Raw genomic sequence first — 18,184 nt, forward strand, 5'->3', positions numbered from 1 at the left:
AGCCTCTGACTAGTCCCTAACTACCGGATGTTCCAGATTTCAGGGGAGATGGAAAAAGAGCCTGCATCTACTCCTCCACATTTACTGGATTGGTTAAACAGAGCAGAAGAGAACCTCCCCTGACAGTTGTTTTCCTTCTCCTAAAGACCAGTATGTAGGGGATCTAGTTTCAGGTGTTTCTTTTACACCTACTATGTTCGGTTAATAATTACATTATGGTTTATTGATAGATTTTCACATCAGGTTCCCAATGTTCTCACATTGGCATGGTCATTTGGAGTCAGTGTGACTCAAATATAAAGGAGAATTTTCCATATTTGTCGGTCGGTTCAGATTGTCGGTTCATCTTCATCGACTTTTAGTGATGGATGAAATGCGCCTGATGGCGTTAATGATAGTGGAATAATAACAGCTACTGTAAATTGGACAGTGCAGTGAGATTAACAAGAATTTAAGCTTTCTGCACATATAAGACATGTCTATGTAGAGCAGGTATTCCCAGGGGTACACGCAATGCCATTGGGGATACGACAAATAAAAATGGGATTCACATTCTTTTCTTCACATTTTCAAACAGTCCATTTATATTTTCCAACGGGGCTTTAGATTTGGGTGAGTTTTTCTTCTCGTCTGATTAGCCTCAATACATTTATTTATTTATTTTTTTTGAATTTTTACCCCTTTTTCTCCCCAATTTCGTAGTATCCAATTGTTGTAGTATTACTACTATCTTGTCTCATCGCTACAACTCCCGTACGGGCTCGGGAGAGACGAAGGTTGAAAGTCATGCGTCCTCCGATACACAACCAACCAAGCCGCTGCTTCTTTAACACAGCGCACATCCAACCCGGAAGCCAGCCGCACCAATGCGCCAGAGGAAACACCGTGCACCTGGCCACCTTGGCTAGCGTACACTGCGCCCAGCCCGCCACAGGAGTCGCTGGTGCGCGATGAGGCCCTCCCTAACCCGGGCGCTCCCTAACCCGGGCGACGCTAGGCCAATTGTGAGCAGGACGTGAGCTGAGTGGGCATTCTATGTTGTCTGTCTAATTTGTCTATTTCTATGTTTGGCCTGATATGGTTCTCAATCAGAGGCAGGTGTTAGTCATTGTCTCTGATTGGGAACCATATTTAGGTAGCCTGTTTTGTGTTGGGTTTTGTGGGTGGTTGTTTCCTGTCTCTGTGTTCTCTGCACCAGATAGGACTGTTTTGTGTTGGGGTTTGTGGGTGGCTGTTTCCTGTCTCTGTGTTCTCTGCACCAGATAGGACTGTTTCGGGTTGTGTTTTGATGGGTGGTTGTTTCCTGTCTCTGTGTTCTCTGCACCAGATAGGACTGTTTTGTGTTGTGTTTTGATGGGTGGTTGTTTCCTGTCTCTGTGTTCTCTGCACCAGATAGGACTGTTTTGTGTTGTGTTTTGCTGGGTGGTTGTTTCCTGTCTCTGTGTTCTCTGCACCAGATAGGACTGTTTTGTGTTGGGGTTTGTGGGTGGTTGTTTCCTGTCTTTATGTTCTCTGCACCAGATAGGACTGTTTTGTGTTGGGGTTTGTGGGTGGTTGTTTCCTGTCTCTGTGTTCTCTGCACCAGATAGGACTGTTTTGGGTTTTGCCACGTTTATTGTTTTGTAGTGTGTTCATGTTGAGTTTCTGATATTAAAAAACCATGGACACTTCGCACGCTGTGCATTGGTCCTCCGATCCTTCTCGCCTCTCCTCTTCAGACGAAGAGGAGGAGGAAAACCTTTACAGCAGCAAAGATAGAGCTATGACTTGGTCTAAAACTTGACTGATGCACATTTAGAATACATTCAAAGATAAGAAAGATCTTAGCTGAAAATTCATCAAGGATTCTAATATTTTAGCTAGGCAAGAAGGTTTAGAAATAGGGCGGTAATTATTTAGGTCACAGAGGTCACCACCTTTGTGAAGGGGGAGTACATGGGCCGCCTTCCAAACCTTGGGGATAGTACCAGATATAATCGTCAGGTAAAACATGTGTTAAAGATTCAACAACCAGGGGGCCAGAGAGCTGCAGCAACAATGGTTCAAGCATATCAGCCCCAGTGGATTATTTTTTACATCAATCTTTAACAATGCATCTAGCACATCACAGATAATATTTGTTGTATTAATAATGGTGGAATGATGGCGTCAAGGATGGTGGCATGACGGTGTCAATGATGGTGGAATGATGGTGTCAACAATGGTGTCAATTATGGTGGAATGATGGTGATTGATGCTATCAATGATGTTGGAATGATGACGTCAATGATGGTGAAATGATGGTGGAATGCTGTGTCAATGATGGTGAAATGATGGTGGAATGCTGTGTCAATAATGGTGAAATGATGGTGGAATGCTGTGTCAATGATGGTGAAATGATGGTGGAATGCTGTGTCAATGATGGTGTCAATGATGGTGAATGATGAGTGGTTTGGTGATAGTGTGAACGGGGTGTGAGTTTATGATGTGGTGAGGTTAGTGATAGATCGGTGTTTCCCAAACCTGACCTCGAGCCCTACCATCCCACCTACTGTAACTGTGCCTGTGCTTGTGGATTAGTGAAACATTTGAATCAGGTGGGCTGCTAGTACTGAAAAGTATTGAAAATGTATTTGGTCTTCATATTGTGAAAAAGCTCAACGTAAAAAATGTCAAATGTACTTGCCAGTTGTAATGAATACATGGGAATTATTTGCCACAAGCTTTGACGACTGTGTGCTGTCTCTGACGACTGTGTTGGCCTGTGGCTTGGTGACAAAGTTATAATCACTTGTCACATTTGATCCATCAACAATGGTAGGTGAATATACACCCTAATAAATACTATAATACACTCTGCCCACAGCCAGCTGGGTGACTGGGATGTGTACTGTATCAACATGGCTGTCAATCTGATGGCCTAGTCACTGTCTCATGACTGATGTGTGTGTGTGTGTGTGTGCTTGCATTCGTGTGTGTGTGTGTGCTTGCATTTGTGTGTGTGTGAGCGGGCCTTGTGACCCTTAGTTTCCTCATCTGACACATATAATAGAGTTACTCCTGATGGGTTGAAACCCATTAATCGAGATGTATCCCTTGCTAGCCTTAACCTGCCATTGATTACGTGGATGGTGAAAGCATTGGAGGAGATCTCTAAATGTATATTAATCCATCTCTAGAATGATCTGTGGTGCTGTGGGACCAATATTGACGTGGGATTGAGGAGTGGAAGACATTAAGGGACAGATAATAGACTGTTGATGGTGATAGAAGAGGAGTAAGATAGTGATGTATTTTATTGATAGAGTTAGAGGTGTATAGTATTGATGAGGAGGCTGATGGTATATGGTGGTATATCGTCGTGACTGCCAGTCTCGGTTAAGGTTGAGGTTATTCATTTCCTCTCAGTACCATTCTATCTTACTATATTTTCTTTATTTGACCATTGAAGTCATGAGGTTGAAATGTTTTAGACACAGACCACAGTCACCACACTGGATATAAAGTTGATGCAATGTGTTTACAATCTACTATTATTTGAAATGGTCAACATTATTAGTGATTATAACTGATCGGTCTACTCCATCAAGGAATATACTGGTCCTATTACTATTCCAATGAGCACAAGATGATAAAATACCAAAAAGATGTCTTTTCAACATCTTTTGCTCATAGGGATAAGTGTAGTGTAGGGGTGGGCAACTCCAGTCCTCAGGGGCCTGATTCGTGTCACACTTTTGACCCAGTCCCAGCTAACATACCTGACTCCAAGAATCATGATCTTCAGTTTAGAATGCAATTAATTTAATCAGATGTGTTTGCTAGGGATGCGGAAAAGGTGTGACCACTCTGGCCTCCGAGGACTGGTGTTGCACATCCCTGCTGTAATGGGTACAGACAGTCAGCAGAGACACAGACCCTGTGGAGGATTCCTAGGTTATTATTAGCAGGTCTAGCAGTCAGATTCACCAGAGGACTTTGATGAATCAAATCAAATTAAGAAAAAGTTGCTTACATGCGCCGAATGCAACTGGTGTAAATTTTACAGTGAAATGCTTGCTTACGAGCCCTTGCCAACAATGCAGAGTTTGAACAATACAGAGTTTTAAAATAATAATAAAATAGTAGCATGAGCAATAAAATAAAATACACAAGAATATATATACAGTACCAGTCAAAAGTTTGGACACACCTACTCATTCCAGGGTTTTTCTTTATTTTTATTATGTTCTACACTGCAGAATAATAGTGAAGACATCAAAACTATAAAATAACACATATGGAATCATGTAGTAACCAAAAAAGTGTTAAACAAATCAAAATATATGTTTTTTTGAAGTTGCCCCCTTTGCCTTGATGACAGCTTTGCACACTCTAGACATTCTCTCAACCAGCTTCATGAGTTAGTCACCTGGAATGCAGACAGGTGTGTCTGTTAATTTCTTTCCTTCTTAATGCATTCGAGCCAATCAGTTGTGTTGTGACAAGGTAGGGGTGGTATAGAGAAGATATCCCTATTTGGTAAAAGACCAAATCCATATTAGTCCTGGGGCTCCTGGGTGGTGCAGCGGTCTGAAGCATTGCATCTCAGTGCTAGAGGCGTCACTACAGACACCCTGTTTCGAATCCAGGTTGTATCACAACAATTCACTACAATTAAAAAGTTTGGGGTCACTTACAACATACATGAAATGACTAGGAAATATAGTCAAGACGTTATAAATAATGATTTTCAATTGAAATAATAATTGTGTCCTACAAACTGCTTTCATCAAAGAATCCTCGATTTGCAGCGATTACAGCCTTGCCGACCTTTGGCATTCTAGCTGTCAATTTGTTGAGGTAATTTGAAGAAATGTCCCCCCATGCTTCCTGAAGCACCTCCCACAAGTTGGATTGGCTTGTTGGGCACTTTTTATGTAGCATACAGTCAAGCTGCTCCCACAACAGCTCAATAGGTTTGAGATCCGGTGACTGTGCTGGCCACTCCATTATAGACAGAATACCAGCTGACTGCTTCTTCCTTAAATAGTTATTGCATAGTTTGGAGCTGTGCTTTGGGTCATTGTCCTGTTAATAGAGGAAATTGATTCCAATTAAGCGCCATCCTCAGGGTATGGTATGGCGTTGCAAAATGGAGGGATAGCCTTCCTTCTTCAAGATTCCTTTTACCCTATACAAATCTCCCACTTTACCACCACCAAAGCACACTCAGACCATCACATTGCTTCCACCATACTTGACAGATGGCTTCAACCACTCCTCCAGCATCTTTTTATTTTTTAATTACACTGTAATGTACTTGTCCTCTTTCTCAGTTGTGCACCAGGGCCTCCCAATCCTCTTTCTATTCTGGTTAGAGACAGTTTGCACTGTTCTGTGAAGGGAGTAGTACACAGCGTTGTACGAGATCTTCAGTTTCTTGGCAATTTCTCACATGGAATAGCCTTCATTTCTCAGAACAAGAATAGACTGATGAGTTTCAGAAGAACGTTCTTTGTTTCTGGCCATTTTGAGCCTGTAATTGAACCTACAAATGCTAATGCTCCAGATACTCAACTAGTCTAAAGAAGGCCAATGTTTTTTAATCAGGAAACACGAGCAATGGACATTAGACCGGTGGAAATCGGTCCTTTGGTCTGATGAGTCCAAATTTGAGATTTTTGGTTCTAACCACCGTGTCTTTGTGAGACACAGATTAGGTGAACGGATGATCTCCACATGTGTCGTTCCCACCGTGAAGCATTTAAAAAATATATATATTTCACCTTTATTTAACCAGGTAGGCCAGATGGAGGAGATGTGATGGTGCTTTGCTGGTGACACTGTCAGTGATTTATTTAGAATTCAAGGCACACTTAACCAGCATGGCCACCACAATATTCTGCAGTGAAATGCCATCCCATCTGGGACTATCATTTGTTTTTCAACAGGACAATAACCCAGAACACACCTCCAAGCTGAGTAAGGGCAATTTGACCAAGAAGGAGAGTGATGGAGTGCTGCATCAGATGACCTGGCCTCCACAATCACCCCACCTCAACCAACTGATATGGTTTGGGATGAGTTGGACCGCAGAGTGAAGACCAGCCAACAAGTGCTAAGCATATGTGGGAACTCCTTCAAGACTGTTGGAAAAGCATTCCTTGTGAAGCTGGTTGAGAGAATGCCAAGACTGTGCAAAGCTGTCATCAAGGCAATGGGTGGCTACTAAGAATCTAAAATATAACATATATTTTGATTTGTTTAACACTTTTTTGGTTACTACATGATTCAATATGTATTATTTCATAGTTTTGATGTCTTCACTAGTTAAATTAAAGAAAAACCCTTGAACGAGTAGGTGTGTCCAAACTTTTGACTGGTACTGTATATGGTGTGTGTATATATTGTCTAGTGAGTGTGTATATGGTGTGTATATATAGTCTAGTGAGTGTGCGTAGGGTCAGTGCAAGATAGAGTCAGTGCAGATAGTTTGGGTACCATAAATTGACTATTTAGCAGCCTGGCTATTTGGCAGTCTCATGGATTGACCAAATTACTGTGTTTAATTAAGTGACTTCCTCAGTAATAAGCCAGTTAATTAAACGATTACAGCTGGGGGGGAGGACCTGGAGATTGGGGTGTGGAGAGGAGGATCTGGAGATTGGGGTGTGGAGAGGAGGACCTGGAGAGGGGGATGTGGAGAGGGGGATATGGAGAGGGGGATGTGGAGAGGGGGATATGGAGAGGGGGATGTGGAGAGGGGGACCTGGGGGGGGGGGACCTGGAGAGGTGGAATTGAAGAGGGGCTGGAGGTGTGAAGGATAGAATGAGAGCTCCAAGACAAACTCTCCAGACACTGGGGAAAGAATAGACAATACAGTATTGTGCCTGGCAATATGCTGTCTGACTTTGGATGTCTAAGTAAAAAAATATAAAAAATAACGTCTCTATTTCAAAGATGTGGAATGGTACGCTGTTATGCACCAACATTGGCAAAACGCAAATCCTTCCTTCACTCTCTCTCTCTCTGGCTCTAGTATACCAACTTTAATTCCATTTCAGTTCTAGCTATGTGATTATGCTTTATGTTCTGGTCTTGAACGTTCACCATGTTAGACACACAATGCTTTTCCACAGAAGAATGTTCCGGACAAAGAATTTGAATTAGAATCCATTCTGATTCCGTGGTTCCGGTGACGTCATCAGTCTTCTATTTCTCTGTTGTTCTCTTAACACTTTTCTCATTACCGCAGTTTCCTCATCAAGGCTAGGAAATGTAAAATAAATGACTAATCTTGAGGAAAGTGTTAAATCCGGATTATTTACGCATGGCCATTTTTTTGTCTGTCTAGGCCTCTCCCTCTACTTTAAAGGCTAATAAGTGCAATGATAACACAATACGCTGGACTAAAGTGCCAGTAATTCCTGTTTGTCTTTTATCATAGTTTTCCTACAGGGCTTTTCTGACAGTTAGCTACAATAGCTGCAATTCCTCTAAATATTTGTCCTCATTCATGTATATATAGTCTAGTGAGTGTATATATGGTGTGTATATATAGTCTAGTGAGTGTGTATATGGTGTGTATATATAGTCTAGTGAGTGTATATGGTGTATATATATAGTCTTGTGAGTGTATATGGTGTGTATATATAGTTTAGTGAGTGTATATATGGTGTGTATATATAGTTTAGTGAGTGTATATGGTGTGTATATATAGTCTAGTGAGTGTATATATGGTGTGTGTATATAGTTTAGTGAGTGTGTATATGGTGTGTGTATATAGTCTAGTGAGTGTATATGGTGTGTGTATATAGTCTAGTGAGTGTATATGGTGTGTATATATAGTCTAGTGAGTGTGTATATGGTGTGTATATATAGTCTAGTGGGTGTGTATATGGTGTGTATATATAGTCTAGTGAGTGTGTATATGGTGTGTATATATCGTCTAGTGGGTGTGTGTATATAGTCTAGTGAGTGTATATGGTGTGTATATATAGTCTAGTGAGTGTGTATATGGTGTGTATATATCGTCTAGTGGGTGTGTGTATATAGTCTAGTGAGTGTATATGGTGTGTATATATAGTCTAGTGAGTGTGTATATGGTGTGTATATATCGTCTAGTGGGTGTGTGTATATAGTCTAGTGAGTGTGTATATGGTGTGTATATATAGTCTAGTGAGTGTGTATATATATAGTCTAGTGAGTGTGTATATGGTGTGTGTATATAGTCTAGTGAGTGTGTATATGGTGTGCATATATAGTCTAGTGAGTGTGTATATATATAGTCTAGTGAGTGTGTATATGGTGTGTGTATATAGTCTAGTGAGTGTGTATATGGTGTGGATATGTAGTCTAGTGAGTGTGTATATGGTGTGCATATATAGTCTAGTGAGTGTGTATATGGTGTGTGTATATAGTTTAGTGAGTGTGTATATGGTGTGTGTATATAGTCTAGTGAGTGTGTATCTGGTGTGTATATATAGTCTAGTGAGTGTGTAGATGGTGTGTAAATATAGTCTAGTGAGTGTGCGTAGGGTCAGTGCAAGATAGAGTCAGTGCAGATAGTTAGGGTACCATAAATTGACTATTTAGCATTCTGGCTATTTAGCAGTCTTATGGATTGACCCAATTATCCATGACTTTGGAGTGCATTTTCACACTTGGAAACAACCACACCCTGTTCTGATGTCATAATACATTCTTAGAAACTGGGTAGTTTGGGTCCTGGATGCTGATTGGCTGAAAGCTGTGTTATATCAGACAATATACCAGCAGTATGTTGCAAAATTACTTATTTATTGTTCTAATTATGTTGGTAACCAGTTTATAATAGCAATAAGGCACCTCAAGGATTTGTGGTATATGGCCAATATACCAAGGCCAATATACCAAAGAAAATCTCCAAATCCCCAAAATTGGATGATTTTGTGCCTCTAGGGCATTTCAGACTGCAGATTGAGGAATGTTTCATGTAAAATGGGTTTGTTTTCTATGACTTTGTTTTGTATCTCTGTTGTGCTTTTCGTATTGTATTGATGTGTATATTTTATAGTTACAGGGCTCACCTGGAAAAGAGACCTTGGTAAGACATGACTCCCTGTCAAAATAAAGGTTGAATAAATCAAGAGTACAGTGTTAACTCCTTGGGCATCTCATATCTCATTTCAATCCCATGTCCCCTTTTCTCACATCCAGACCTTGAGTCTAGAAGTACTAGTGATTTTCAGCCTTACTTTCCTTTTTCCAGTGCCTTCACTAGCACCTTCGAGCCAGATAATCACGGACTGATTCAGACCGGAGACACCAGTTTAGTGGACTTTCTGGCCAACCAGTGACATCAATCAATACCCCTGCCATATACTGTCCATATACTGTATGGTCCATTGTCTATCAAACTGTCCATATACTGTATGGTCCTTGGTCTATCAAACAGTCCACATACTGTATGGTCCTTGGTCTATCAAACAATCCATATACTGTATGGTCCTTGGTCTATCAAACTGTCCATATACTGTATGGTCCATTGTCTATCAAACAGTCCACATACTGTATGGTCCTTGGTCTATCAAACAGTCCATATACTGTATGGTCCTTGGTCTATCAAACAATCCATATACTGTATGGTCCTTGGTCTATCAAACAATCCATATACTGTATGGTCCTTGGTCTATCAAACAATCCATATACTGTACGGTCCTTTGTCTATCAAACAATCCATATACTGTATGGTCCTTGGTCTATCAAACAGTCCATATACTGTATGGTCCTTGGTCTATCAAACAATCCATATACTGTATGGTCCTTGGTCTATCAAACAGTCCATATACTGTATGGTCCTTGGTCTATCAAACAGTCCATATACTGTATGGTCCTTGGTCTATCACGCAGTCCATATACTGTAGTTACTCTATAAAACATCCACAGAGAACATTATGCTTCAGCCACAATCTTATTACCTTCCCTTCAACTTGTCTTCCTAAGTCTAGCCACGAGCCACAGGCCAAGCTAAAAATCAATAAGGTGGTTTTAAGAGCACACCATCGCCAACCCCTCCTTTGTCCGCCCTGCCAGATCCCTGCGTATAGTATTCTTAATTCACTCCCGTACTTTATAATCACTTGCCACTGACAGACTTTCTTTAGCTGTTCGAGGGTTGGAGAGAACTGCTATAGATTGTTAATGAAATGCAGGCACTGTCTTGTACTGCACTCAATGGAATAACGTAGAGTGACAACAATGGACAACACACTATACTTTATCTTTGCAGCACTATTTCCCCTTGACGTCGCAGGTGAATGGTCTGTGCTTCCTGGATAGGTTATGTTCTTTTCTGTGTATATATCCATGTCTCATACAGAAGAGACTATTGATTTGTTGTACACTTTTAGGTTATATGAAAAATGCCAGGGAACGTTTGTGATGCTGCATTGGGGCCTGCATTTCCCATTGGCACACTAAACCCAATAAAGTTCTTGAAAAGCTAAAAACACAGGGGAGAGATGTGTCAAGATAAATACTTTCCCCTTTCGTTATCTGGGTTCATTCACACATGATATTCTACAATCACACTCATCCTTTAAGCTACCCAGGAAAGGGCTGAAAATAGCCCATATTAATATATGTATCCTTATAAATAATGTTCATGAAATCAATAACTTACTAACATCAGATAACATTCATATATTGGCCATTTCTGAGACTCACTTAAACAATTCATTTGATGATACAGCAGTAGCAATACAAGGATATAATATCTATAGAAGAGACAGGAATGCTTATGGGGGAGGTGTTGCTGTATCTATTCAGAGCCATATCCCTGTAACGCTTAGAGAAGCTCTTATGTCAAGTGTTATTGAAGTGTTGTGGTTGCAGGTTCACTTGGCACATCTAAAGGCTTTTCTTTTGGGGTGTTGCTATAGGCCACCAAGTGCTAACAGTCAGTATCTAAATAATATGTGTGAAATGTGATGTGACGTAAACAGAGAGGTCTACTTTCTTGGGGACCTGAATATTGACTGGTTTTCATCAAGCTGTCTGCTCAAGAGGAAGCTTCTCACTGTAACCAGTGCCTGTAATCTGGTTCAGGTTATTAATCAACCTACCAGGGTGTTTACAAACACTACAGGAACAAGATCATCCACATGTATTGACCACATTTGTACTAATACTGTAGAACCTTGTTCTAAAGCTGTATCCGTACCCATTGGATGCAGTGATCACAATATAGTGGCTATATCCAGGAAAGCCAAAGTTACAACAGTTGGGCCTAAAATAGTGTATAAGAGATCATACAAAATATTTTTCTGTGGCTCTTATGTGGATGATGTTAAATATGTTTGTTGGTCTGATGTGATTAATGAGGAGCATCCAGACACCGTGTCACGAGTTACTAGGAGTAGAAGGTAGGAGTCAGGCGCAGAGAGCAGAGGGTTCAATAATAGATTATTTATTTCTCCGGCACAAAAACGGTCACGCCAAACACAGGGCGCAGAAACACTGACCAGCACAAACACACAGGGCAAAACGATCCGGAGAACAAAAATCCATCCACAACCGACAGCGAACACAAAATAATCCTGCACAACCCTAAGCGGGCCTAACAGGCTTCCATAGACCAGAAATCAAGAAACACAAAAGAAACAGGTGCAACTAATAAGACTAAACCAACAGAAAAGGAAAAGGGCGCCGCCCGAACAGGCAGGGGAGCCACCCTCGGCGGGAGTCGTGACACACTGCACTTGATTCATTTATGAAATTGCTTCTTCCAATTATTGATGAACATGCACCTGTTAAGAAACTGACTGTTAGAACTGTTGAGGCTCCATGGATGATGAGGAATTGAAAAACTGTATGTTTGAAAGAGACGGGGCAAAAGGAGTGGCTAATAAGTCTGGCTGCACATCTGACTGGCTGATTTACTGCAAATTGAGAAATTATGTAACTAAACTCAGCAAGAAGAAGAAGAAACTGTATTATGAAGCCAAGATCAATGATATAAAGAACGATGGAAAAAAAACTTTGGAGTGTTTTAAATGAAATTATGGGCAGAAAGTAAAATTCAACTCCATCTTTCATCGAATCAGATGGCTTTATTCATCACAAAACCATTTGATGTTGCCAATTATTTTAATGATTATTTCATTGGCAAAGTGGGCAAAAACTTAGGTAGAAAATGCCAACAACGAACAGTGAGCAATTGTATTCATTGTACAAATAATGAATGCAAAACATTGCAATTTTGAATTTTGTAAAATTAGTGTGGGAGAGATGGGAAAATTATTGTTATCGATCAATAATGACAAACCTCCTGGCATTGACAACTGTCATTGACTGGTAGTTGACTCTATAGCCACTCCTTTCTGTCATATTTTTAATCTGAGCCTAGAGAAAAAGTCTTTGTCCTCAGGCATGGAGGGAAGGCAAAGTAATTTTGCTACCCAAGAGCGGTAAAGCAGCCTCTACTGGTTCTAACAGCAGATCTATAAGCTTGCTGTCAGCTCTTAGCAAACTATTGGAAAAAATGGTGTTTGACCAAATACAATGCTTTTCTCTGTATACAAATGAACAACAGACTTTCAGCGTGCTTATAGAGAAGGGCACTCAACATGTACTGCACTGACACAAATAACTGATGATTGGTTGAAAGAAATTGATAATAAGAAGATTGTGGGAGCTGTACTGTTAGATTTCAGTGCAGCCTTTGATATTATTGACCATAACCTGTTGTTGAAAAAACGCATGTGTTATGGCTTTTCAACCTCTGCCATATTGTGGATTCAGAGCTATCTATCGAATAGAACTCAGAGGGTTTTCTTTAATGGAAGCTTCTCTAATGTCAAACATGTAAAGTGTGGTGTACCGCAGGGCAGCTCTCTAGGCCCTCTACTTTTTTCATTTTCACCAATGACCTGCCACTGGCATTAAACAAAGCATGTGTGTCCATGTATGCTGATGATTCAACCATATACACATAAGCAACCACAGCTAATGAAGTCATTGTTATCCTTAACAAAGAGTTGCAGTCTGTTTTAGAATGGGTGGCCAGTAATAAACTGGTTCTGAACATCTCTAAAACTAAGAGCATTGCATTTGGTACATATCATTCCTTAAATTCTAGATAATGAATGGTGTGGCTGTTGAACAAGTTGAGGAGACTAAATTACTTGGCGTTGTTTTAGGTTGTAAACTGTCATGGTCAAAACATATAGATTTAGTGGTTGTAAAGATGGGGAGAGGTCTGAGACGCTCTGCTTTTTTGACACCACACTCCAAAAAGTAAGTTCTGCAGGCTCTAGTTTTGTCTAATCTTGATTTTTGTCCATTCGTATGGCCCGGTGCTACAAGGAAAGACCTAGTTAAGCTGCAACTGGCCCAGAACAGAGCGGAACATTTTGCTTTTAATTGTAATCAGAGGGCTGATAAATACTATGCCTGACAGTCTCTCTTGGCTAAGAGTTGAGGAAAGACTGACTCTTGTTTTTATAAGAAACAATGTGTTGGAAATCTCAAATAGTTTGCATAGTCAATTTACACACAGCTCTGACACACACACTTATCCCACCAGACATGCCACCAGGGGTCTTTTCACAGTCTCCAAATACAGAACAAATTCAAGAAAGTGTACAGTATTATATAGAGCCCTAATTGCATGGAACTTCCGTCCATCTCATATTGCTCAAATAAACAGCAAACCTGGTTTCAAAAAATAGATAAAGGAACACCTAGCGACACAAAGCCTCTCCCCTATTTGACCTAGATAGTTTGTGTGTATGCATTGATATTTAGGCTACGTGTGCCTTTTTAAAATGTAGTTCTGTCTTTGAACTGTTCTTGTCTAATGATGTTCTGTATTATGTCATTCTGTATTATGTCATGTTTTGTGTGGACCCCAGGAAGAGTAGCTGCTGCTTTTGCAACAGCTAATTGGGACCCTAATAAAATGATGATAAACTAGTTTAAATGAGTTTAGGTATGCTGCTCTCAGGAAATGAGTGATAAAAGTGAATCATTGTTACCCCATCATTACGGTAAATTAATTACAACTTTCAGTATGATTCAAATGTTAATGCCAGGGCCTCCCGGGTGGCGCAGTGGTCTAAGGCACTGCATCACAGTGCTAGTTGTGCCATCTGGGTTCGAGCCCAGGATCTGTCGCAGCCAGCCGCGACCGGGAGGCCCAGGCGGTGGCGCAGTGGTCTAAGGCACTGCATCGCAGTGCTAGTTGTGCCATCTGGGTTCGAGCCCAGGATCTGTCGCAGCCAGCCTCGACCGGGAGGCCAAGGGGGTGGCGCAGTGGTCTAAGGCACTGCATCGCAGTGCTAGTTGTGCCATCTGGGTTCGAGCCCAGGATCTGTCGCAGCCAGCCGCGACCGGGAGGCCCAGGGGGTGGCACAGTGGTGGCTAGGTGTACGGTGTTTCCTCCGACACATTGGTGCGGCTGGCTTCCGAGTTGGATGTGCATTGTGTCAAGAAGCAGCGCGGCTTGGTTGGGTTGTGTTTCGGAGGATGCATGGTTCTTGATCTTTGCCTCTCCTGAGTCGGGAGTTGCAGTGATGAGACAATTACTTTGCAGTAACTACTACCAATTGGATACCACAAAATTGGGGTAAAAAGAATGTTCATGCCAAACATGTTTATGCTCTAATTATTTATATTCCATAATAGATACCCACTTATTAATTGCAGTTTTGGGCATAATGCATATGTGTTTGAATCAATGAGATAAAGATTGTGTGCAAGATTTCATGCTTGTGTGTGTGTGTGTGTGTGTGTGTGTGTGTGTGTGTGTGTGTGTGTGTGTGTATGTACATTATGTACATTATTCCTTGTTCTCTATCTGTTACAAGTGCAACACAGCTACGGATTCCTCTCTCTCTATGTCTCCACATCTCCCATCTCTTCCTGATGACTAATCCAGTAAAACTAAGAATCCCTTGAAAATCACCCCGGTTGTTTTGGCTGTTGTGCTCCCTGCAAGAAAGACTAATTCAGACTTCAATTAAGGTGATGATGAGTCTGTTTAATGAGGTACAAACAGCTGTTGTTTTTCTTTCGTCGCTGTTGTCAATACGGGGGAGTTCGGGGGGTGGGGGGGGGTGGGGGGGTTAAACGATACCACACCCAGACAAACAAAGGCATTAGTGTTTTTCACTTATCTTGTCGGGCGGTCCTGTATGTCTGTCTCTCTCTCTCTCTCTCTCCCTTTATCTCTCTCTCTGTCTTTCCCTCCCCCCTCCTCTATTTCAGTCTGGTTGTTCACAGTAAATTATGACTGAACAGTGAATTGACCTCTGATTTCTCTCCCCTATCCTGTCCCAGGCTGTCCCTATTGTCTCCATAGTTAGGATACTGAGGACCATGAAGACCCCTCTCTGGTCCCTGCTGCTGCTGTGTCTGTGTGTCCCGGGACACTGTAGTGAATGCCATGGGGACTGCCTGGCCTGTGGCCGCATCCTGCCGCAGGAGATCAACTTCAACACACTGGTGAGGGTCCATATTAAAGCCCTACTATCACTCCATCCCATTATCTCTATCCTTCTGTCTGTCCCTGCCTACCCCTGCGTCAGCCACATCCTGCCCTACCAAGATCAACTTCAAGACTCCTGTTAACTCTCTCTCTCTCTCTCTCTGCCTCTGTCTCTGCCCCAGCCAACAGCCAGTTCTGGCCTATGCACCCCCTATCCCATAGTTTTTATCCCTCAATGTATTTATTCTCCATTCCCTTTCCTATCTCTGCCACAATCAGTTCCTGCCCACAGATATCAATGGCAGAACAATAAGAGACTTTGACTCTATTGTGTCAACAGGGCCCTGACTGAATCACACAGTCTTTAAAAGGTTGATTATCTGTGGGGCAATAGAGCCATTTCACTTAGGAGATATTGTTTTGGCAGAGGGTGCACGTCGTCGCCGAAGAGAGAGGGAGCAGAACCCCCCATACAGAAACAGGCATGCATGCACAGACGCATCTACCATAGCCCTTACTCCACGCACCCCTCCAACTCTCCCACCCCCGTCCTTCTCACCAACTACCCTTACTTCCACAAACGACCCTTCCTTCCACAAACTGCCCCCACCCCCTTTCTATCTCCCTACATCGTCTCCTATACTGTTGATGATCTCTGACTCATAGTATTATGCCCTCCCAGCCTCCCGGCATCTGGCTTTTAATTTGCGTTGCCTAATTGATTCCTGAGGATAGACGTGAATGTTCTGCCCTCTCTCCAGTTTCTTCATCTCACTGCTTGTGGTTTAGAACACCATCGACCCCCCTCCTCTTCCTCTAGTGGCTTCAGTGTATTTTCCTATGTGCTGTGGGGTAAATATGTTCCCTCACTATGATCCAGTAAGTCAACTCTCCTGTTAAAGTCAAGAATTTCTGATTTTGTCCTTGAAGTAAAACAATAGCTTTCTTTGATAAGAAAAACTATGAATGTAATATCAAAACATCCAATTCTATAATTCCAGGATCCATCAATCCCTCTCTGTTTCCAATCATACCGGGCAGGGTATATTTGTCTCTTTCTCTCTAGAGAAGTCGTCTCTCTGCAGGGTATATTTGTCTCTTTCTCTCTAGAGAAGTCGTCTCTCTGCAGGGTATATTTGTCTCTTTCTCTCTAGAGAAGTCGTCTCTCTGCAGGGTATATTTGTCTCTTTCTCTGTAGAGAAGTCGTCTCTCTGCAGGGTATATTTGTCTCTTTCTCTGTAGAGAAGTCGTCTCTCTGCAGGGTATATTTGTCTCTTTCTCTCTAGAGAAGTCGTCTCTCTGCAGGGTATATTTGTCTCTTTCTCTCTAGAGAAGTCGTCTCTCTGCAGGGTATATTTGTCTCTTTCTCTGTAGAGAAGTCGTCTCTCTGCAGGGTATATTTGTCTCTTTCTCTGTAGAGAAGTCGTCTCTCTGCAGGGTATATTTGTCTCTTTCTCTCTAGAGAAGTCGTCTCTCTGCAGGGTATATTTGTCTCTTTCTCTGTAGAGAAGTCGTCTCTCTGCAGGGTATATTTGTCTCTTTCTCTGTAGAGAAGTCGTCTCTCTGCAGGGTATATTTGTCTCTTTCTCTGTAGAGAAGTCGTCTCTCTGCAGGGTATATTTGTCTCTTTCTCTCTAGAGAAGTCGTCTCTATGCAGGGTATATTTGTCTCTTTCTCTGTAGAGAAGTCGTCTCTCTGCAGGGTATATTTGTCTCTTTCTCTGTAGAGAAGTCGTCTCTCTGCAGGGTATATTTGTCTCTTTCTCTCTAGAGAAGTCGTCTCTATGCAGGGTATATTTGTCTCTTTCTCTGTAGAGAAGTCGTCTCTCTGCAGGGTATATTTGTCTCTTTCTCTGTAGAGAAGTCGTCTCTCTGCAGGGTATATTTGTCTCTTTCTCTCTAGAGAAGTCGTCTCTATGCAGGGTATATTTGTCTCTTTCTCTCTAGAGAAGTCGTCTCTCTGCAGGGTATATTTGTCTCTTTCTCTGTAGAGAAGTCGTCTCTCTGCAGGGTATATTTGTCTCTTTCTCTGTAGAGAAGTCGTCTCTCTGCAGGGTATATTTGTCTCTTTCTCTGTAGAGAAGTCGTCTCTCTGCAGGGTATATTTGTCTCTTTCTCTGTAGAGAAGTCGTCTCTCTGCAGGGTATATTTGTCTCTTTCTCTCTAGAGAAGTCGTCTCTCTGCAGGGTATATTTGTCTCTTTCTCTGTAGAGAAGTCGTCTCTCTGCAGGGTATATTTGTCTCTTTCTCTCTAGAGAAGTCGTCTCTCTGCAGGGTATATTTGTCTCTTTCTCTGTAGAGAAGTCGTCTCTCTGCAGGGTATATTTGTCTCTTTCTCTGTAGAGAAGTCGTCTCTCTGCAGGGTATATTTGTCTCTTTCTCTGTAGAGAAGTCGTCTCTCTGCAGGGTATATTTGTCTCTTTCTCTGTAGAGAAGTCGTCTCTATGCAGGGTATATTTGTCTCTTTCTCTCTAGAGAAGTCGTCTCTCTGCAGGGTATATTTGTCTCTTTCTCTGTAGAGAAGTCGTCTCTATGCAGGGTATATTTGTCTCTTTCTCTGTAGAGAAGTCGTCTCTCTGCAGGGTATATTTGTCTCTTTCTCTCTAGAGAAGTCGTCTCTCTGCAGGGTATATTTGTCTCTTTCTCTGTAGAGAAGTCGTCTCTCTGCAGGGTATATTTGTCTCTTTCTCTGTAGAGAAGTCGTCTCTCTGCAGGGTATATTTGTCTCTTTCTCTGTAGAGAAGTCGTCTCTCT

General features: G+C 41.8%; 1 protein-coding gene across 1 annotated transcript in view; it reads left to right on the plus strand.

The window, feature by feature from the left end:
* LOC139374324 (prepronociceptin-like) overlaps positions 1–18,184 on the plus strand; it is a 35,828-nt gene that overhangs the window by 5,556 nt on the left and 12,088 nt on the right. Inside the window, exon 2 of the mRNA XM_071115355.1 lies at positions 15,284–15,448. Coding sequence (XP_070971456.1) covers positions 15,323–15,448 — 126 coding nt within the window. The 5' untranslated portion in view covers positions 15,284–15,322. The remainder of the gene's footprint in view (positions 1–15,283; positions 15,449–18,184) is intronic.

The sequence above is a fragment of the Oncorhynchus clarkii genome, chromosome 19 (genome assembly GCF_045791955.1).
Source record: "Oncorhynchus clarkii lewisi isolate Uvic-CL-2024 chromosome 19, UVic_Ocla_1.0, whole genome shotgun sequence".
Classification (NCBI taxonomy): Eukaryota; Metazoa; Chordata; class Actinopteri; order Salmoniformes; family Salmonidae; genus Oncorhynchus; species Oncorhynchus clarkii.